Below are 22669 nucleotides of genomic sequence, written 5' to 3'. Positions count from 1 at the left end.
GATCGTAGTTTGTTGCCATTCCGTGGGTGTGCGCAATTTTAAAACGCAAGATATTAGGTATCTATTTACTTTATAATAACAAGTGTAGGGCGCTGATAAAATATAAGGTGTGTAGTGTAAACCAAAACACTTATGTTTAGATGAGGTACAGTCAATAAGCTCACATTAAAATAATCACAATAAATAATCACAATTGAATATATAAAGTGATATTTAGTAATAAAGTGCCAGTGCTCAAAGTAATATTATTTATAAAACTTTATAAATATAAATTCATTATGACTGATAGTGCCAGTGCTTTATATTGTGCTTAATGTACTAAAATTATTTATAAATAAGAACCAATAACACATATGAGTGCAGTGCTGGGTCAAAAATATTCATAAACTATTATTCAATCGTGAGATAATAGTGACATAAAGTGATCTGTGCTGGTGTATATTAAAGTGACTAAGAGCAATCAATTCAATTTTTTTGTGGTTTCAAATGTGCCCCAATTGGGCTTATTAGTCCATATAGTGATTCCTGTGGTGAATAATCAATTCTTCAGGAGTGCATCAGATATTGGATATCCCAACGTGCGGTCCTGTGGGCATAGTGCTGTTAAAATATATGCTCACCAGAAGGATGCGGGTCACACAGACCCTGCAGGCGTTTTTACAATATGTGGATAGGATACCACTCTTTTCCTCCTTCCTCACTATTTCTCCAGGGATCATGGACTTAGGGCTCACTTTTAGGGCTTCAAAGGGTTAAAAATGCTCTCTCCAGCAATAATCTCCAATGCAGGATTTCTAAATGTATGTCTCAGTAGGGGGGGGTATAGGAGACAGGAAGCCAACATAGTGTAATACCGTTTATTATGCACATATAAAAATAGATAAAAAATGGGTGCTTACATTAAAAAGTGCTTTCCAAGCACTTCTAAGAAGGCTCTGGTTTTATATATGAATGCCTCTGGAGTTGCTCCTCAATCAGGATCCTCCCAGGGCTTTGCAGTGGCTGATGGTGTATTCTAATAGCGGCATGCGTTCCGCCTTGCGTTTCACCGCTAACAGGAAGTGACGTCGTAGGTCAGACGATCAAGGTAAGACCACAATGCATTTCGCGATCATTCGCGTCATCAGGAAGTCATCGTCTGACCTACGACGTCACTTCCTGTTAGCGGTGAAACGCAAGGCGGAACGCACGCCGCTATTAGAAGACACCATCAGCCGCTGCAAAGCCCTGGGAGGATCCTGATCGAGGAGCAAAACCAGAGGCATTGATATATAAAACCAGAGCCTTCTTATAAGTGCTTGGAAAGCACTTTTTAATGTAAGCACCCATTTTTTATCTATTTTTATATGTGCATAATAAACAGTATTACACTATGTTGGCTTTCTGTCTCCTATACCCCCCTACTGAGACATACATTTAGAAATCCTGCATTGGAGATTATTGCTGGAGAGAGCATTTTTAACCCTTTGAAGCCCTAAAAGTGAGCCCTAAGTCCATGATCCCTGGAGAAATAGTGAGGAAGGAGGAAAAGAGTGGTATCCTATCCACATATTGTAAAAACGCCTGCAGGCTCTGTGTGACCCGCATCCTTCTGGTGAGCATATATTTTAACAGCCCACAGGACCACACGTTGGGATATCCAATATCTGATGCACTCCCAAAGAATTGATTATTCACCACGGGAATCACTATATGGACTAATAAGCCCAATTGGGGCACACTTTGCACATTTGAAACCACAAAAAATTTAATTGATTGCTCTTAGTCACTTTAATATACACCAGCACAGATCACTTTATGTCACTATTATCTCACGATTGAATAATAGTTTATGAATATTTTTGACCCAGCACTGCACTCATATGTGTTATTGGTTCTTATTTATATATAATTTTAGTACATTAAGCACAATATAAAGCACTGGCACTATCGGTCATAATGAATTTATATTTATAAAGTTTTATAAATAATATTACTTTGAGCAATGGCACTTTATCACTAAATATCACTTTATGTATTCAATTGTGATTATTTATTGTGATTATTTTAATGTGAGCTTATTGACTGTACCTCATCTAAACATAAGCGTTTTGGTTTACACTACACACCTAATATTTTATCAGCGCCCTACACTTGTTATTATAATTTATTTTAATTGTGCATACTTTTATAATTCTGAGGCAGCAGATAAAAATACCTTTCAGAAACTCCACCTCATTTATAACTGAGCGCCTTCACCCATCTTCAATTTTTCATATCTATTTACTTTGGCGTGACATCTTTCACAATATACAAAAAAAATGGGCTAACTTTACTGTTTCGTTTTTTCTAAATGCAGTGAAATGTATTTCTTCCCCCCAAAAAAATGGCGTTTGAAAGACCGCTGCGCAAATACCGCGTGACAAAAAATATTGCAACAATGTTTATTTTATTCTCCAGAGTCTTTGCTAAAAGATAATATTAATATACATATATATGTATATATATATATATATATATATATATACATATATATATATATATATATAAAATGTTTGGGGGTTCTAAATAATTTCCTAGCTAAAAATACAGATTTAGCTTGTAAACAACATATGTCAGAAATGGGCTTGGTCATTAAATGGTTAATGCATGCTAATATTCTGCTGGCTTTGCTTGCTGCAGCTTGGCGTTGCATGCCATTGCTGAGTTTGTTATCAACTAGGACCCCCCCCAGGTCCTTTTCCATCCTTGTTTCTGCCTTGTCCATTGTTGTAATACACCTTTTGGTGAACCAATGTTAATTCTGTAATATTTTTGCTGTTTTAGCTTTCATTCAGGGATTGGCTGCTTTGGGAGATGTCCATGAATCCAGATGTAGATCCTCTGTCTGACCTGGAGAGGTAAGCCTGTCTACATGAATACAAATGATTGGAAAGTCCTTCACTATACTGAGAATGTGCAATCCCTCTACAGACAGGACTACCAGCGATGGGCGGTGAACCAATGTTTTCTCCCAGAAGCCTCTGCTATTGATGGATGTGGAAACCATTTGGAAACGGCCTGTTCAGCAATAGTTGATGCCGTCTTAGATTTTAGTAGTGGGTGAGTTCATTCTTCAGATACCTAAAGTAAACCTGGGCCTGTGCAGGTCAAGGCAACAGCTTCACTTTACAGGCCGCTGCCGCAGGAGCTGCTGCTTATAGCGGAATTCCAGCCATATTTTTTCAATAAAAAAACTTTATTAAACGCAATGTCGTTTTATAAATACCTGTATTTCTTTATAGTAAACTTTCTGTTTCCTGCTGAGGGCGCTCCCATCTTCCTTGTGGGCACGTGAAGCCCACCAGTAGCTTCTTTCTGGATGAGGTGCTGCTGGCTACCCAGCATGCATCTCCCGATCTCGCGCATGTGCACAAAGTGCAGCACACGTACTGTTGTTCGGTTTGCCATAGCAACGGTGGCATTGGATACAAAACCCAGAAGCAAGACAGCCTAGCCTTTTTAAAGATGGCGCTTATCGCCGGTTTGCATTGCGTCATTTCCTGTTAGGCTTCCAGCCGGTGACGCCCATTGACTCCTGGGATTGATGACCGGCAAAGCCGCTAGTCACTGCGATTTCATGTGCGGCTTGCCGACATCTGTGCACCTTCATGCAGAGATATCTATGCAGGTCACAGATGAAATCTCCAAAAAAATAATGCAGGAAACTTTTCAAAATCAGTGCAAGTCAGAGTTGCACCGATTTGAACGGTTCCATTGGCATAAATAGGGTGTGACTTGCCATACAAATTAAAACTGTCAAATTGCTTGGCAAGTCGCACCAGTGTGATTGGGGGCTTAAATTGGTTCTAAAGGCAGAAGGTTTTTTACCTTAATGCATTCTATATCTGAGCTGTGCGCTTTTATTGACGTGTGCACGCCACTCTGTCCTGGGGTGCTGTGAACCCAGCCTGCGGGATGTTTCACCCCTTGGAGGGGGGAAGGGGAGGAGTATGTAAACAGGCTGGGCTCACATGGAATGAGTGGCATGAGATTGTGTCATATTCTGTTTTGAAGAAGACCTCTGGCACTGGACTGGTCAGAAGGAAGTGGGGGGGGGGTTATTTTAATTGAAAAAAAAAAAGCTTGTGTTCTACTATAACTAAATAGTTTTATACTTTGGCCTGGAGCTTTTTGGACCTTGGACCTGAAGTTGTCTATATATATCTGTACAACTTACAAACTCCTTTGACCTGACTTTTTTTTACAGGTCCATGCTTGGCCCTGGAAGTCCTCCATCTCATGGCCGCACGGGTCTCAGTGGCATCCTCAGTTGTTTACAGGTAGGCCTACAAACCAGCCAGAGCTTGTCATCGGTAATTGCTAGGAACTCTGGGACAGAGTTGCATGTCCATTTTGCCTGCAGCTAAACTACGATAAAGCACAGTAGAAAATAAAAGGAAGAAGTGGATTGGCTGCTTTGCATAGATACTTCGGAAGCTTTGATATAACACCCTGTTTGTTTTTTTTGCCTAGGAGTTGGTGTGTGATTTGTTACTGAGTCACTCCGGCAAGAACATCCAAGTAAATTTCCTCTTTGACGTGTTCCATTGGAGGTTAGCAAAGTTCTCAGAGAGCATGGAGACGGGGGCCCAACTCAGAAGACAATGCCAACTCGCCATGTGCTGCAGGTATGGCTTCTTCATTTTTACGCGTTGTGTTCAGAGTGCAGGGTTGAGGAGCGCGTTGCGTACAGAGTGCAGGGTTGAGGAGCGCGTTGCGTACAGAGTGCAGGGTTGAGGAGCAAGTTGCGTACAGAGTGCAGGGTTGAGGAGCAAGTTGCGTACAGAGTGCAGGGTTGAGGAGCAAGTTGCGTACAGAGTGCAGGGTTGAGGAGCGCGTTGCGTACAGAGTGCAGGGTTGAGGAGCGCGTTGCGTACAGAGTGCAGGGTTGAGGAGCGCGTTGCGTACAGACTGCTTTCATGGTTCAAGTTCCTTTGATTTTAATCCCGGCTTTATTCGTCAATATAAATATTCTATTTGCTGTGGACGGGTGGGGTTGCAGATTAATGACTAAGACGTTGCAGATTTACCTAGAGGCACTGTGAAAACCCTGTTCAATCTATCCATAAGGCATTATGAAAGAAAAAGAATCAGATTTAGATAAATTATGTGGTTGCAGTGTTTCCTGAGTGATGATTTACTGAATGGCTTTAAAGCCGCCTGAACTGTCAGCTACATACTTTCCAGATGCATCATACTGCAGCAAAGGACCTTTGCTCTGTGTAAGCAGTGATCTCCCTGCAGAGGTCCAACATGCTACCTGCTGAGTCAGAACTAGAGCTCTGCAATCACATTGCCCACTGATTGGAGGGCTCTCTCGCTGACTCAGCAAGGAACCTCTGCTGTGAGACCTCTGCTTTCACACAGGAAGCAAGGATCCCACTCTGCACCAAGCCTGTCCCAGGTGACAGACTTTCCTACTCAGGATGTAAGTGTTTGCACGCATTTCGTTTTGGTAAACATAAAATTTATTTAGCCGAATAAATTAGAGATCGACCGATTATCGGCAAAGCCGATATATCGAGCACCGATCTGCACTTTCCCCAATATATCGGAATTGGCCCTGCAGGCTATCAATATTTCGGGAAAGTGCTGTACCGGAATGATGCCTGCAGCTAGAGGCATCACTCCGGTACCGCTATGGACCCCGGTCATTAAAAGGAGCGGGAGGGGACGTCCCACCGGGAAACCCGGGCAACCATCCTGCATGGCCGCCGAAGAGAAGACCCGATCAAAGCCGCATTCAGCTCTGATCGGGTCTCCATGTAAAAACCTGAAAGTGATGTCATGACCTCACCTCCAGGTACTCAGGTGCACCAAATTCAAAAAATTACAGCATTCAAAACAGCCAAACTTGGCATTTTTAATGCTTTTAAGTGCAGAGGAGGGGTTTGGGGTCTTTTAGACTCCCAGATCCCTCCACAAGAGTACCTGTAAAAAAAAAAAAATGAATTAAAAAAAAAAAAAAAATTCATGTACGAAAATATCGGCTGATACCGATACGCGATGACCAAAATATCCGTATCGGTATTGGCAATAAAAAAACAATATCGGTCGATCACTAGATTAAATCTAAGAATTCAATTGTACTTTAACCCCCTCCTTCCCGAGCCTATTCTGTCACTTTGATCGTACATGTAAAATCTATTTTTTTTTACTAGAAAATTAGTTAGAAACCCCAAACATTATACTTTTTTTTTTTACCAGAGACCCTATAGAATAAAATAGTGGGTGTTGCAATTTTTTATGTCACACGGTATTTGCGCAGCGGTTTTTTAAACACGATTTTTTTGGCAAAAAAAACATTCATGAATAAAAACATAACAGTAAAGTCAGCCCATTTTTTGTATAATGTGAAAGATGATGTTAGGCTGAGTAAATAGATAACTAACATGTCACACATTAAAATTGCGTCTGCCCGTAGAATAGCGGCAAACTACGGTGTTTAAAATTCTCCATAGGCGACGCTTTAAATGCCTTTACTGGTTACCAGTTTAGAGTGGCACAGGAGGTTTGGTGATAGAATTATTTCTCTTGCTCTGACATTCGCTACAATAGCTCACTTGTGTGGAGCGATCACCGTTTACATATGCGTGCGGGAGTAACGTATGCGTTCACATTTGTGCGTAAGCACTGTGGCACTTTTACTTTTCTTATTTATTTGATCAAAACATTTATTTAATGTTTTTTTTTTTTTGTACAAACTTTATTGCTATCACAAGGGATGAACAACATCCCTTGTGATAGCATAAGCCGGGACAGCTCCTCTTTATGGAGAGATTTCTCTCCTCTGAACCCCCATGCAGCCGATCAGGCCGAGATCGGTCCGATTGGCTGCTTCTCTGGCTGCTGGTGGCCAGGTAAACAAAGGGGCGGAACCAGAAGTGACGAATACTCATCGCTCCCGATTTCCAGGGTTACAGGGAGAGGGGAACGACATCAGTTCCTTTCTCTCTGTCCCAGGCAGCCATCGTTACCGGCTGCATCGCTCCCGGCCTCCGTGATGGGACCGGAGAGGCGGCAGAGGGAGGGGGTGGGGGAGGTGGGACCCCCCCCCTTCCACCACCCACAGAAGTGATTGAGTGGCTAATTAGTCACTCAGATCACTTCTGCCTTCTATATTATTGCCAGCTGAAAATAATGGTACCCGGATGATGCCTGTAGGTGCACCCACCATCACAGTATAACCACTTACACCCAAGGAGGTACAGGTGCGTTCCTGGATGGGAAGTGGGTAAGGGAAACAGAGAAATATGAGAGCTGCCATTGCTGACTCCTGAAAATGTTAGCTGCTTGCCTGTTATGCCCATCAAGTTGCTTAATTTCTTTAAAAACGAACGGATTAACCTGAAAACTTCACTTGCTGCATGCTAGTTCCAGGTCAGTAACACAAAAATACGGATTTTGAAAATAGTAAAACAAATTTTAGTAATTTCTGAAAACCGCCAGCCAGTCTGGTTGGGTAGACAATGGGCTGATAAGTCACCATATAGTGCAAATAGAAACATAATGGTCACACATATAAGGTGAATGTTGTCCAAAAGGAAAAGGGACCAGAAAAATCCAGCCAAGAAGTACCTCTATGCATAAGAGATAATCCAGAGGGGAAAACCCAGAACTGCTGGCTTTTATTGTACATTCATGCCAGGCATATAAAACAGTAAGTGTACGATGCAGCACTGGACCCTGCCAGCAATACTAGTTTGTATATGATGAGGATACATATATATCAGCAGGAATGCTCTCCAGCTGTGTATATCACACATGATACAGGAAAACCTTGGTTTACGAGGAACGTAAGTTTACAAACGTTTTAAAAGACGAACAAAGTTTTTATAAAACGTTGCTTTGATTTGCGAGCGCTGTCTTGATATACAAGCAGTAGTTTTAATGTAAAAAAAAAGAATTCCATTCAAAATGTTAAGCAGTTTGGTGCAATTCCAAAGCCGCTGGTGTACAGTATACAGTTCTGTATGTGGCCAGAGGTCCGGGGGGTGCTGGTGGCTCCCAGTGCTTCCTGCAGAACTCGGAGACACTCCCAGCTGGGTGGGCGGACGTAACGCGGGTTTGGAGCACCACGAAGTGACGTCAACCATTCCCTGAGTGTCTCCGAGTTCTGCAGGGAGCACTGGGAGCCACCAGCGCCGCCGGAACCTCTGGCCATATACAGAACTGTATACTGTACACCAGCAACTTTACTGTACAATACAAAATACACCAGCAGCTTTGGAATTGCACCAGACTCCTTAACATTGTGAGTGTACTGTCATTTTTTTATTTATTTACAAAAGGAGCTGTGGATTGGGAGCCTGGTCATAATGGTATATGGAGGGGTGCCGCAAAGTGCAGGTTCATTTGTTTTATATTTACAGTACACTTTTTATACTGTATTTTGTATTGGCGTAATCATTTTTATATGAATAAATGGTTGTGGAACGAATCATCTGAGTTTCTATTATTTATTATGGGAAATTTGCGTTGATATACGAGTGCTTTGGATTACAAGCATGTTTCCGGAAAGAATTATTCTCACAATCTGAGGTATTAGGCTCCATTCACACTACCGCGACTTGTCAGGCGACTTGTCAGCCTGACAAGTCGCGGTCCCTCGCGGTCCATTGACTGCTACAGGACCAGTTCTAATAGGAGCGACACAAATCGCTCCGACTTAGAAAAAGGGTCCTGTACTACTTCGGGGCGACTTGCATAGACATTCATTATATGAAGTCCGTGCAAGTCGCGCCGAAGTCGCGGTGCACGGGACTTCACAAGTCGCCCCCGAAGTAGTACAGAGTCGTGCCGCTTCAGTGTGAATGGGCTCTTACCTTATTGGTGACCAGAAATGAGACTCACAGATTTCGGTGACTTTTGTACAGGATGATCCTGGGACTGCCCTCTACCCTTCTCATCAGACCACACACCGACAGAGGCTTCACTACTCTGAAATCTGATGACTTCTTTCAATTTGTCAGCAAGCATTTGGTGAGCTTCTAGCTATCTGTCCAGTTGGTAAATTGTCAGCTCTGGGTCAACCTAGTATTGAAGTACACCTTATCTTTTCTTTTGTCTTGCAGAAAAACATCAGTGAGCGAGGATATGCTCTCCCGTATGACCTCACTGCCCACTTTTTCAGGGTAACACCATTTTTTTTTTGCTATATCATTTACACTTGAACATATCCATGGGCATTAATATGGAGTTTGCCGCCCTGTCCCCATCCCCAGCCCATCCGCTTTGCAACTATAAGAGCTTTGCTTCAAAAAGTATTCCCCATGTCACTTTCTTGGTGCTTCAAAGCCTCCATAGAAGTCTATGACAACTCTCGCTAACAGCAACTGCAGCATTTGAGGGGTTTTTATTCAGCGTTCGCTTTGCTTTGTTTTGGAGGTATGAGATATCCCAGGATGCACTGGGAAACCAACAAGCGTAGCGGAAAGACGTTGTCAGCAGTCACTTCTGGTTCATGTGTATATATTCTGGGAGTGTCTGATGCAGACGTCACATCTGGTGTGCAGCTTGGAGCAGCAGAAGGTGAATGGGGTCCTGACTGGAGCAGAGCAACTAGCAGACGGCACACGTGGTGTGCAACATGGGAACGCTATAGCGGGAGGTGAGCGGGAACCAGAGAGAGGACTGAGCGGCAGAGGAACAGCAGAACTGGGGGACTGGAGCAGGAGAAAGTAGCAGATATCACACATTGTGAACAGCGTAGGAGCAATATAGTGGGAGGTGAGTAGGGACTGCAGAGAGAGGAGGATCAGCAGAGCTGGGGGTTACTACTGAGTGGGGGTTCAGCAGAGCTGGGGGTTACTACCAAGTGGGGCATCAGCATTGCTGGGGGTTACTTCTGAGCATGTGATCTGCTGAACGAGGAAACAAATGAGCTGGGGATCTGCTGGGCCCCTTTAAAACAAATAGATAATCAACACACACAGGATATTTGCCAAGCTTCATTCTAGTTTCCAAAAAGCATTACTGAAGCATCAGAAACGCGTAAAAAAAGCATGTTGAAGCGTTATGCGTTTTGATGTGTGTTCAAGACAAAGAGAGAGAGAAGACCAAGCGCCAATCTAAGTGTAGCAATAAAGTCAATTTAATAGCAATTTAAAAGAATATTACTCACAAGCGAGCGTAAAAAACAGGCATCTCAATAAGTATGGGGCATCTGGGCACTGTTCATCCAGGGTGTCATTCAGGATCCCTTGTGGAGCTGGCGCTGTGGGGGATGAGCGGCGATCTCCTGTTGTGAGGCAGGGGACGTGCAGATCCTTCAGCGGCGGTGTAGCAGCGTGGGTCCCTGGGTGGGAGGGCTATGACATCACTTCCTGGGTATGCTGGTGTGTGGAACGGCGACGCGTTGCGGAGCATGCGCTCCTTCTTCAGGCCGTGCAGGGGCCATTTTGGATGTGGGTATTTATGCCCATAGATCGGGGGAGGAGTTACAGAGGCTCAGCAGGGACAATTTTGGACAAAGCAAAGCGACAGAAAGACATGGGGAAAACGGAATACAGACAAGTGATGCAAGGCTGGGGATGAAATGATAGTACTTATCGGGAAGGGGAAGGAGGGGAGGGGGGGGGGGAGAAAGGAAATCCAGGAGGGGGAGGGGGGGGAAAGAAATACCCTTAAGACATTAATTGGGGATATATACTGAAGTGTTTGTATTATCTAGAGGTCAATTTGGATGTTGCAAAATATCATGCCAAACATTGGTAATGGTGATAATAATGATGCTCAAAATGTAAAATTATATATGTATATATATTCAGAAATTGAAAAAGTTTATAGAAAAAGTTTATTTAAAAATGAATAAATAAATCAGGGACTTTTAAAAAAAAAAAAAAATTAATTAAATGGAGATAGAGAAATATAAAAGAAATTTAAAATAAATTACTTTAATCCAAAAGATAAAAATCGAACGACCCATTTGTAAATGGGTATGTGTGTGGTGTAGAGATCCAATGATGAATGCAACAATAATGATTAAAAATGCATATACCTATATGCACATATATATATATATATATATGGGTCGTTCGATTTTTATCTTTTGGATTAAAGTAATTTATTTTAAATTTCTTTTATATTTCTCTATCTCCATTTAATTAATTTATTTTTTTTTTTTTTTTTTTTTTTTTTAAAAGTCCCTGATTTATTTATTCATTTTTAAATAAACTTTTTCTATAAACTTTTTCAATTTCTGAATATATATACATATATAATTTTACATTTTGAGCATCATTATTATCACCATTACCAATGTTTGGCATGATATTTTGCAACATCCAAATTGACCTCTAGATAATACAAACACTTCAGTATATATCCCCAATTTATGTCTTAAGGGTATTTCTTCCCCCCCCCTCCCCCTCCTGGATTTCCTTTCTCCCCCCCCCCCCCCCTCCCCTCCTTCCCCTTCCCGATAAGTACTATCATTTCATCCCCAGCCTTGCATCACTTGTCTGTATTCCGTTTTCCCCATGTCTTTCTGTCGCTTTGCTTTGTCCAAAATTGTCTCTGCTGAGCCTCTGTAACTCCTCCCCCGATCTATGGGCATAAATACCCACATCCAAAATGGCCCCTGCACGGCCTGAAGAAGGAGCGCATGCTCCGCAACGCGTCGCCGTTCCACACACCAGCATACCCAGGAAGTGATGTCATAGCCCTCCGACCCAGGGACCCACGCTGCTACACCGCCGCTGAAGGATCTGCACGTCCCCTGCCTCACAACAGGAGATCGCCGCTCATCCCCCACAGCGCCAGCTCCACAAGGGATCCTGAATGACACCCTGGATGAACAGTGCCCAGATGCCCCATACTTATTGAGATGCCTGTTTTTTACGCTCGCTTGTGAGTAATATTCTTTTAAATTGCTATTAAATTGACTTTATTGCTACACTTAGTTTGGCGCTTGGTCTTCTCTCTCTCTTTGTCTTGGATCCATACAGGGTTACTTCACCCTACAAAGCCTGCAGCCATCAAAGTGTTAGCAATTCCACTGGACTCTGCCATCTGCTTTTTGCCCATATCCAGAATATCGCAGCAGCTCGTGCCGTCCGATTGCGCCAATCTCCCCCCGTTTTGATGTGTGTTAAAGTTGCAGTAAGTGTAAATGAGCCCTAACAGCTTCCACTTTTATGAGAAGGCTTTTTACAAGATTTAGGAGTGTTATGATGGGAATTTGTGCCTATTTAGCCAAAAGACCATTGGTGAGGTCAGGTACTGATGTTGGATGAGTAGACCTGTCTCGCAGTTGCCATTCCATTTTATCCCAGTGGTGTTCAGTGGGAATGAGGTTGGGGCTCTTTTCAGGAGTTCCTCCACACCAAACTGATCATACCATGTCTTTATGGAGCTGGCTTTGTGCGGGGGAGGGGGGGGGGGGGGCACAGTCATGGTGGAACAGAAAAGGGTCTTCACCAAACTCTTACCACAAGGTAGCATACATATCTTTGTATGCTGTAGTATAAACCGTATATCTCACTATATCATACATAGTTACATAGTTAGGTTGAAAAAAGACACCAGTCCATCTGGCTCAACCAATAAATAAATAATAATCCCCATCTACTTTGGTCAGTATGGTGTAAGTACTGGTCGGCCTTCCTGGGGCTTCTGTTTTTATATGGATGTTATTGTATTGGCCGCCTCTCTGCTTACATTTCCTGATTGTTGGCGTCTCTCTCTGATTTTCCGCAGGGGTTGTTGAGCTCCAGCGCCCAGTGTGAGGATCCTGAAGAAGCTGTGAATTCTGTTCTCACCGCCGCTTATACACAATGCCCTATTGTGATGACCTCTGCTGCGGTATGCCACTTCCATCCTTGTCATGTAAATCACAGATAAAGAGAACCTGTCAGGACAGAAATAAGGGGGCTGGTGCACTGATTTTTGCCTCACTGGCCCTGAACAAGTATGTAGCCAGTGATGATTTGGCAAGCCTAACTGACATGCTTGTATTAAGTCTGTGATTCATTAGGGAGTAAGGCAAGGATCAGGATGACGGCACCTTTAAAGTAAACCCGTGTTTAACCCATGCAGTGCAAAGTAAAAGATCCTCTTTACTGACCCCCCCCCCCCCAGCTGCACGAGCTCACCTTGCCTTCACTCTTCTCCCACTCTGTTCAGCTACTGGGAGCAAAGAAAGACAAGTCCTATGTAATCGAGTCACCCCAATTAAATGCATCGTTTCCACTGAGCGGTTCGGTTCGGTACGGTACGCAATTTTTGCCGTTTCCATTGTCAAAGGTTGTGAATGGTACCCTAATTCTGAACCGAACCGTACCACTTTTTTGGGACCCTTTTGTTGGGATGCCAAGCACAATCGTACCGTACCAACAGGGTGGAGCTACACTCTGCAGAACCTTGATTGGTTGACAGAGAATCGTCACTTCCGCGGGCGCCATTTATAATGTTTATGGAAGCAACACAAATGTCGGTGCGCAGGGAAGCTTGGGTGACCCAGGAGGTGCAGATCTTCCTGGGTATCATCAGCGAGGAAAGGGTGCAAATGGAACTCGATGGCATGGTGAGAAACGCCTATCAAGTGACGTTGATCGCTACTTTCCGGCTACACCACGCCTATCATGTAATGGTACTGTAGGCAGTGGAAACACAAGCCTGATCAAGCTGTACCGTTCAGAACCGTACTGAACTGTACCGAACAGAACCGTACCGCTCAGTTGAAATGAGGCATAAGTGTACATAGAACTGAGCACTCTCCCCACCCCTATATGGCAGCACTGGGCCAATAATTGAGTACCAACTCTGTCACATGAGGTGGGTCACATGCTCCCCCATACCTGGAAGTACTGGAATTAGCATTCCAGAGGAGTGAAAGAATAGTGACTGGGCTGCTGGGGACAGGGAAAAGCCCAGCAAGTTTCTATGGTGACAGGTCCTCTTTATTTATCCTCTTCCTGCCAGCCCCAGCGTCCCTTTAAATAGTTCCGAATGCTGGAGGGGGAATGATGATCATGTGACTACTGTCACATTGGCCACATGATTGGAAGCTGGTCCCGATGACTACCAATCAGTAGCCTGGACCGATAGCTGTCTGCTCAGTCTTTGTGATGAGGGTGCGCAGTGAGCGTGTTCTCTGCATATAAACAACGGCCACCCAGTGACGCACCTGTGTGCCATGTGGGCATTAAAGCTCATCCTTTTCCCTTGCACATATGTGTTGGGCAGTTGTAAAAAGGATTAAGAACTCCAATAAGCACTGTAAAGGGCCGCATTATATACTAACAGTACACTTTCAGAAATCCCATGATACGGGGGGATTTACCAAATCTGGTGCAGCTGTGTATTGTAACCAATCAGCTTCTAACTTAAGGTTTGACAAAAAAAAAACTGGAAGCTGATTGGTTACTATGCACAGCTGCAGCCAGATTCTGTGTTTTCCAGTTGTAGTAAATCTCCCCCTTTGGGTAAATAATGGAGTGCCTACATGGAGTGCTGATGCTATTGAGTGACAGATACACATACATACATACATACATACAGGAAAAAAAAAACTCTGCTCCTCTCCTGATTGGTGAATTTTGCCATGGATGGATTGGGTCGGCACTGGAACATATTGTATGGGGTGTTTGGTACTTGGTTGCTTGGTCAGAGATGTCATTTGTATTGGCAGTGGCTTCTTACTTTGTTCTATGAAGTGGATCTAAGGCTCCATTCACACTTGTATGACTCCAAAGTAGCGCAACTTTGGAGTGCAACTTTGATGCATACGACTTTGGCTTTGATCAGTGATAATGGACAACTGCTGCATGTTAAACATTCAGGTCCCAAATTTCATGCAACCTTTCAGGGTTAGCATTAAAGTTTATGGCCCTCAAGTTTCCAAGCCAAAGTAGTGCATGAACTCCTCTGAAGTCGCTGCAACTTCAAGTCGCACATATATGAAAGTCGCACATATATGAATGGTTATCATTGGAAAACATGGGGAACGGCTTGTCATGCGTCTTTGATGTCCAAAGTGACATGACAAGTCGCTCAAGAAGAATGTGAGAAACTGCCCAAAAATAGGAGTGCCAAGCTTGTAGCATCATACTCAAAAATACTGGAGGCTGTAATTGGTGCCAAAGGAGCTTCACCAAAGTATTGAGCAAAGGGTGTGAATACTTATGTACATGGGAGTTTTTTTTTTTCATTTTTTTTTTTTTTATTTGTAATAAATTTGTAAAGATTTCAAACAAACTTCTTTCACGTTGTCATTATGGGGGATTGTTTGTAGAATTTTGCGGAAAGGAAGATTTTATTTGGATTGTTCTTCGGTGGTAGGTCATGGTAGTAGTAAGAAATATACAGTTACATTTCAAAATAAAAAAATATAAAAAAGGTTTTACTATTTTGGGACAGTTTTTTCTTTTGATAATAAAAACAAAATTCAGGAGATACCCATTATCCCCTGAAATACCAATTACCACTAAATAAAAGCCCAATTTGTCCTGAAAAAAACTCGGTATAATCCACCTAGATGTAGAAATTAGTTGTGATGATATATACGGTTTTACTAACATGTCAAGGCTGCAAAATTACGCTTAGGCATTAATATTTGTTTTACCCTTAGGCGTGGAGTTAATAATAAAAGCTCCTTTTTTGTAACTTTTTTTTGGGGGGGAAAATCTTTTTATTGAAGATTTTCTTTTTTGTAACTTTTGGTTGTAAATAAGTTTCTCCAAAAGAGGAAATCCTTCTGCCAGTTGTCATTGTCCATAACGTGTACCCAGAACTCCTGTCTCCCATTTGTGTAGCTCATTTGCTTACATTTCCTATAGAGCAGGGGGTCTCAAACTGGTGGCCCTCCAACAGTTGCAGAACTACAATTCCCATGAGGCATTGCAAAGCTGACAGTTACAAGCATGACTCCCATGGGCAGTAGTTCCGCCAGTTTGAGACCCCTGTTGTAGAGCATTAAGGTCTCCTTGTACTCGCTCCAGTGAAGTCATAAACTTTGTATTTTGTATTGTGAAGCTGTGGTGGCCCCAGCTGGATGCAGCCATCAGGTGTCAGTGGAAGCGTCTGTATGAAGCTGATTTGCCCAAGGAGATTGAAAGACTGAGGGAAATGCAAGCAGCTGTGGACAGGTAAGAGAGTCCGGCTTCCAGCTTATCATTTTTCTGCTGTAACATACAGAAACGTTCCTGTGATGGAGCACAGCCATTCAATCCTCTGATTCTTCCCCAGGTTCCTCTCTCAGGGATCAGCTTTGCCCCTCTCTGACACCGTCTGGCTCTCTGCCGCCTTCCTGCATTTCACCATCCGAAGGAACAAAGTGCAACAGAAGAGACTTCCAGGTTTACTTGGTAGTTTGAGCGCCAAGTCTTTGCAGGTGAGAATTGTGAGTGAAGAGGCTGAAATGGGGATCCCACCTTCCCAATACAATCCCCTTCCTCCAGCTCTCTCGTCCCTTTGAGCTTATTAGAAAAACAAGTGTTGTGTGACATATACCACATATCCACAACAAATAAATAGTCCATTAAGAGATTAAAAAATACTTTTGCTGCAATACTCCCCTTATGTCCAGAGCTGTCACCAGCAGCAATTCTAGGGGTTTAACAATTTCACGGTCAAGGCCATCATATGATGTCCTAGACTTTGAGTGGAGATTAGCATCTTTTTCAGCCGGCGATTCCTTGCACTGTAAGCTCAATCATAGCGGAAGTTGATCGTTTTTACAGGCGGAGGGAGGGGACGTGTCCCCCCTGACAGTTGTAAATACTGCCGTGTGTTTGGCCGCAAAGCCTGAGATCGCTTTTTTTTTATTTATTTGTTTGCTCTCAGACTTACCAGTTTAGGGGAGAGATGTGAGGTCTTATAGACCCCAGATCTCTCCATAAAGAGGACCTGTCATCCCTATTACAGGGGATCTCTCCCTAAAGAGGACCTGTCATCCCTATTCCTATTACAGGGGATCTCTCCATAAAGAGGACCTGTCATGCCCTATTCCTATTACAGGGGATCTCTCCATAAAGAGGACCTGTCATCCCTATTCCTATTACAGGGGATCTCTCCATAAAAAGGACCTGTCATCCCTATTCCTATTACAGGGGATCCCTCCATAAAGAGGACCCATCATCCCTATTCCTATTACATGGATCTCTCCATAAAGAGGACCTGCCACCCCTATTCCTATTACAGGGGATCCCTCCATAAAGAGGACCCATCATCCCTATTCCTATTCCAGGGATCTCTCCATAAAGAGGACCTGTCATCCCTATTCCTATTACAAGGGATCTCTCCATAAAGAGGACCTGTCATCCCTATTCCTATTACAGGGGATCTCTCCATAAAGAGGACCTGTCATCCCTATTCCTATTACAGGGGATCTCTCCATAAAGAGGACCTGTCATCCCTATTCCTATTACAGGGGATCCCTCCATAAAGAGGACCTGTCATCCCTATTCCTATTACAGGGGATCCCTCCATAAAGAGGACCTGTCATCCCTATTCCTATTTCAGGGGATCTCTCCATAAAGAGGACCTGTCATCCCTATTCCTATTACAGGGGATCCCTCCATAAAGAGGACCTGTCATCCCTATTCCTATTACAGGGGATCCCTCCATAAAGAGGACCCATCATCCCTATTCCTATTACATGGATCTCTCCATAAAGAGGACCTGCCACCCCTATTCCTATTACAGGGGATCCCTCCATAAAGAGGACCCATCATCCCTATTCCTATTCCAGGGATCTCTCCATAAAGAGGACCTGTCATCCCTATTCCTATTACAAGGGATCTCTCCATAAAGAGGACCTGTCATCCCTATTCCTATTACAGGGGATCTCTCCATAAAGAGGACCTGTCATCCCTATTCCTATTACAGGGGATCTCTCCATAAAGAGGACCTGTCATCCCTATTCCTATTACAGGGGATCCCTCCATAAAGAGGACCTGTCATCCCTATTCCTATTACAGGGGATCCCTCCATAAAGAGGACCTGTCATCCCTATTCCTATTTCAGGGGATCTCTCCATAAAGAGGACCTGTCATCCCTATTCCTATTACAGGGGATCCCTCCATAAAGAGGACCTGTCATCCCTATTCCTATTACAGGGGATCCCTCCATAAAGAGGACCCATCATCCCTATTCCTATTACATGGATCTCTCCATAAAGAGGACCTGCCACCCCTATTCCTATTACAGGGGATCCCTCCATAAAGAGGACCCATCATCCCTATTCCTATTCCAGGGATCTCTCCATAAAGAGGACCTGTCATCCCTATTCCTATTACAAGGGATCTCTCCATAAAGAGGACCTGTCATCCCTATTCCTATTACAGGGGATCTCTCCATAAAGAGGACCTGTCATCCCTATTCCTATTACAGGGGATCTCTCCATAAAGAGGACCTGTCATCCCTATTCCTATTACAGGGGATCCCTCCATAAAGAGGACCTGTCATCCCTATTCCTATTACAGGGGATCCCTCCATAAAGAGGACCTGTCATCCCTATTCCTATTTCAGGGGATCTCTCCATAAAGAGGACCTGTCATCCCTATTCCTATTACAGGGGATCCCTCCATAAAGAGGACCTGTCATCCCTATTCCTATTACAGGGGATCCCTCCATAAAGAGGACCCATCATCCCTATTCCTATTACATGGATCTCTCCATAAAGAGGACCTGCCACCCCTATTCCTATTACAGGGGATCCCTCCATAAAGAGGACCCATCATCCCTATTCCTATTCCAGGGATCTCTCCATAAAGAGGACCTGTCATCCCTATTCCTATTACAAGGGATCTCTCCATAAAGAGGACCTGTCATCCCTATTCCTATTACAGGGGATCTCTCCATAAAGAGGACCTGTCATCCCTATTCCTATTACAGGGGATCTCTCCATGAAGAGGACCTGTCATCCCTATTCCTATTACAGGGGATCCCTCCATAAAGAGGACCTGTCATCCCTATTCCTATTACAGGGGATCCCTCCATAAAGAGGACCTGTCATCCCTATTCCTATTTCAGGGGATCTCTCCATAAAGAGGACCTGTCATCCCTATTCCTATTACAGGGGATCCCTCCATAAAGAGGACCTGTCATCCCTATTCCTATTACAGGGGATCCCTCCATAAAGAGGACCTGTCATCCCTATTCCTATTACAGGGGATATTTACATTCCTTGTAATAGGAATAAAAGTGATCAAAAAAAAATTAAAGGAAAAGTGTAAAATGAAAAAAATTTAAATTATTGATCCGATTGACGAAGCCTGTCCCGTCTGAAAGGGGCCTAACCTTTAATACAGATTTTCTGTAAAGGTGAACTTATACTTTTAAGAGTGATAAGGAGAACTTACACTGGACTCCCTTCCTCATCCACCGCCCCCCCCCCCCCGGTCTGCTGACCTGGAACCCCCGTGATCACCCGCTGTGAAACACCCGCCTGCCACATTACCGGTCCGAGGATTTAAAATCCCTGCAGCTTTCTCTCCTCTTCTCCAGCGCTGACAGGATGGGCTAGGCGGGTGCTGATTGGTGAGCGCCGTCCATGTGACCGCACCGACCAATTAGAATGCCTCCTATCCGTACATGCAGAGAGGTACAGATCGGAGATTAAGCTGCAGGGATTTCAAATCTCCGGACCGGTAAAGCGGCGACCCAATGTCTCACAGCAGGGAATAGATGGACTCAAGGTCAGCGGGACTGCGGGGGAGGGGGGTGAGGGAGGGGTCCAGTGTAAGTTCATCTTACATTTTTTCTGTAAAAGTGAACTTACACTCTAAAGTTTGTAAGATGTTTTGCAATAAACCTAAAAAGGCGCTTTAGATAGAAATTAAAAACTGGGAAGGAAGGCTTTTGTTGGAGAGGTGACCTTCTATGAAGTTTGCATCTTCTTGATGGGTTTCCTGGCATCTGCTGTGTGTTGGGATGAGTGAACTCTCATGTGCAGGAGTTCGTCCATCCAGGCACGGCCAATCAGGATAGCTGGAGAAGATCCCAAACCTGGAAGAAGACCAGGCGAAGATGTCAGCAGTGTGAGGGAGCTTGTGGTTGTCCCATCTGGAGGGAGACACATGTCATTCTATGCTGCTGCAGCCACAGATTGGGTTGGCAGAGCAGGAAGTGATATTTTCCAGCACACAACTGACTTCCTGTCACTTACAGCTAGCATTGAGCATTATGCACCATAGAAGCATTGCATGAATGTGAAATATTTTCTGTACAGGTGTGAATATCTTCACATATTTATGTCTTCTTCACATGTATGCATACAATAATCTCTTTGTTTTGGGGATTCACTTTTGTTTAACCTATTGATGTTCCTAACCGGTTAAAAAACGCCCTGGACTTCAATGTTTTAAAGGGGTTAGTGAGGTAAATGGCGCTGCTCTTCAGTAGATATTAAGGGGCACTATATGTAGATGTTATAAATAGGAGTATTCCAACACAGGGTATTTCAAAGTACATATGATCGTATTACCCTTTTCACATCACAATGATTGCAAACAATCCATATAAATAAATCTTAAAAAGTGCAAATAGTGCAGTAAAAGTGTTTAAATCTTGATTTGGCCAATAACACCTTTACTGCACAATTTGCACTTTTTAAGATTTATTTATATGGATTGTTTGCAATCATTGTGATGTGAAAAGGGTAATACGATCATATGTACTTTGAAATACCCTGTGTTGGAATACTCCTATTTATAACATCTACATATAGTGCCCCTTAATATCTACTGAAAGGCAGTGCCATTTACCCCACTAACCCCTTTAAAACATTACTGAATACAATCCATTGGATCGTATTTTGAGGTAGGCTGCAGCCTGTAGTTATTTCACAGCGCGGATCTCTTAAACCCTTTGACCCTGGACTTCAAGTTTAAAGCTGCAGCCATCAGTTTTTTCATCTGGCTGTCGACTGTTGAGTAAATGTGATCCAGGCGGCTTTACAGTCCCCTGATCACTTTTATTGGTGCAAGAGGGGATCGTGTATGTCAGCCTGTATGGATGTGGCTAGAGCAGCATTTCTAATCAGGGCTGCTGTGTATACAGCCAGGTGGGGAAAACAGGAAGACGAGGGGGGCAGACACACACATAGGAAGAATGTAGCATTGTATAGGGGGGGTCACTGGGAAAGGATAGCAAAGAAAGAGGTGATACATGAGTGAAGAAGGTGCGTACCTGAGTGTATGCCGGAGCCCTCCAGTTCTGCCCACCGGAATCATAGGATGCCCTTCTGCAAAGAACTGAGTGGGGGTGGGGGGGGGTGGGGAATGAACATTGAGGAGGAGATCACAAAGGGGGATGTGGAGTATTCTCATTAAGGCTGCCACTGTAATGCTATTCGGGGGGGGGGGGGCTGGATGAACATTAAGGAGATCACAGCAGGGGGTGTGGAGTATTCTCAGAGGTTGTAATGCTATACATGGGAAGAGGGGGGGGGCATTGAGGAGATCGGGGGGGGGGGGTGTAGTATTCTCACTGAGGGTGTAATGCTATAGGAGGGGGTTGGGGGGGGGGAATAAACATAAAGGAGATCACAGAGGGGGTGGAGTATTCTCACTGAGGGTGTAATGCTATACAGGAGGGGAGGGGGGGGTGAATGAACATAAAGCAGATCACAGATGGGGGTGTGGAGTATTCTCACTGAGGGTGTAATACAGAAGGGGGGGTGAACATTGAGGAGTAGATCACTGAGAGGGGGTGGAGTATTCTCACTGGGGGTGTAATGCTATACAGAAGGGGGGGGGGAATGAACATTGAGGAGTAGATCACTGAGGGGTGGGGAGGAGTATTCTCACTGGGGGTGTAATGCTAAATGGGAGGCAAGACGTCTCCAATGGTTGACTGAAAACAGGGGGTGCTCTTCTTTTTTTATGATTATATGGGACTTATTTCATGTCTATTCATTTGTATTGCAGCTGTTGGACTGCTTCCTGATTTTCTCCATCGTGGATCTTATCCCTCTCACATTAAAGGTAAATACTTTATTCTACTCCAGAATCACTGAAGTCAATGTTTTGTTTAAAGCTGAATTCCAGGTATGATTTATTGTTACATAGTTCCAGCTTGGAGGAATGTATATACTGTATATAATGTATGTACTGTATATAACATACATGGCTGATCCCCCTGGAGATTGGAAATCATTGAAATAGACACCGACACTCCAGTGATCTTCACTTGCTTTCAGGTTTTGTGCCAAGCGGCTGGTGTGCTGCATTCTGAACACAGGAGGCCGGCCAAGGGTACAAAGCATTCTCTGAATGGTGCCTGTGCTGAGCGGCCATTTTCCTGTGTTCAGAAAGCATCAGGTCAGCCACTCAGCATGGTATTCAGAACAGCCATTAATGTCTAAACCGCTGGCAACAAAAGTGAGTACACCCCTCAGTGACAATGTCCAAATTGGGCCCAAAGTGTCAATATTTTGTGTGGCCACCATTATTTTCCAGCACTGCCTTAACCCTCTTGGGCATGGAGTTCACCAGAACTTCACAGGTTGCCACTGGAGTCCTCTTCCACTCCTCCATGGGGACATCACAGAGCTGGTGGATGTTAGAGACCTTGCGCTCCTCCACCTTCCATTTGAGGATTCCCCACAGATGCTCAATAGGGTTTAGGTCTGGTGACATGCTTGGCCAGTCCATCACCTTTACCCTCAGCTTCTTTAGCAAGGCAGAGGTCGTCTTGGAGGTGT

At 43.9% G+C, this 22669-nt stretch overlaps 1 protein-coding gene across 1 annotated transcript in view; it reads left to right on the top strand.

Annotated features, from left to right (window-relative positions):
* FANCA (FA complementation group A) overlaps window positions 1-22669 on the top strand; it is a gene marked incomplete at its 3' end in the record, with an annotated part of 185566 nt that overhangs the window by 145498 nt on the left and 17399 nt on the right. The window contains exons 29-37 of the mRNA XM_082257122.1: window positions 2806-2879; window positions 2953-3081; window positions 4229-4301; window positions 4495-4649; window positions 8898-9003; window positions 9096-9155; window positions 12721-12825; window positions 15997-16109; window positions 16210-16354. Coding sequence (XP_082113248.1) covers window positions 2806-2879; window positions 2953-3081; window positions 4229-4301; window positions 4495-4649; window positions 8898-9003; window positions 9096-9155; window positions 12721-12825; window positions 15997-16109; window positions 16210-16354 — 960 coding nt within the window. The remainder of the gene's footprint in view (window positions 1-2805; window positions 2880-2952; window positions 3082-4228; window positions 4302-4494; window positions 4650-8897; window positions 9004-9095; window positions 9156-12720; window positions 12826-15996; window positions 16110-16209; window positions 16355-22669) is intronic.

The sequence above is a fragment of the Pelophylax lessonae genome, assembly GCF_965119305.1.
Source record: "Pelophylax lessonae genome assembly, chromosome: 4".
NCBI lineage: Eukaryota > Metazoa > Chordata > Amphibia > Anura > Ranidae > Pelophylax > Pelophylax lessonae.
The sequence above is the reverse complement of the archived record's forward strand: the minus strand, read 5'-3'. Positions and strand labels throughout refer to the sequence as shown.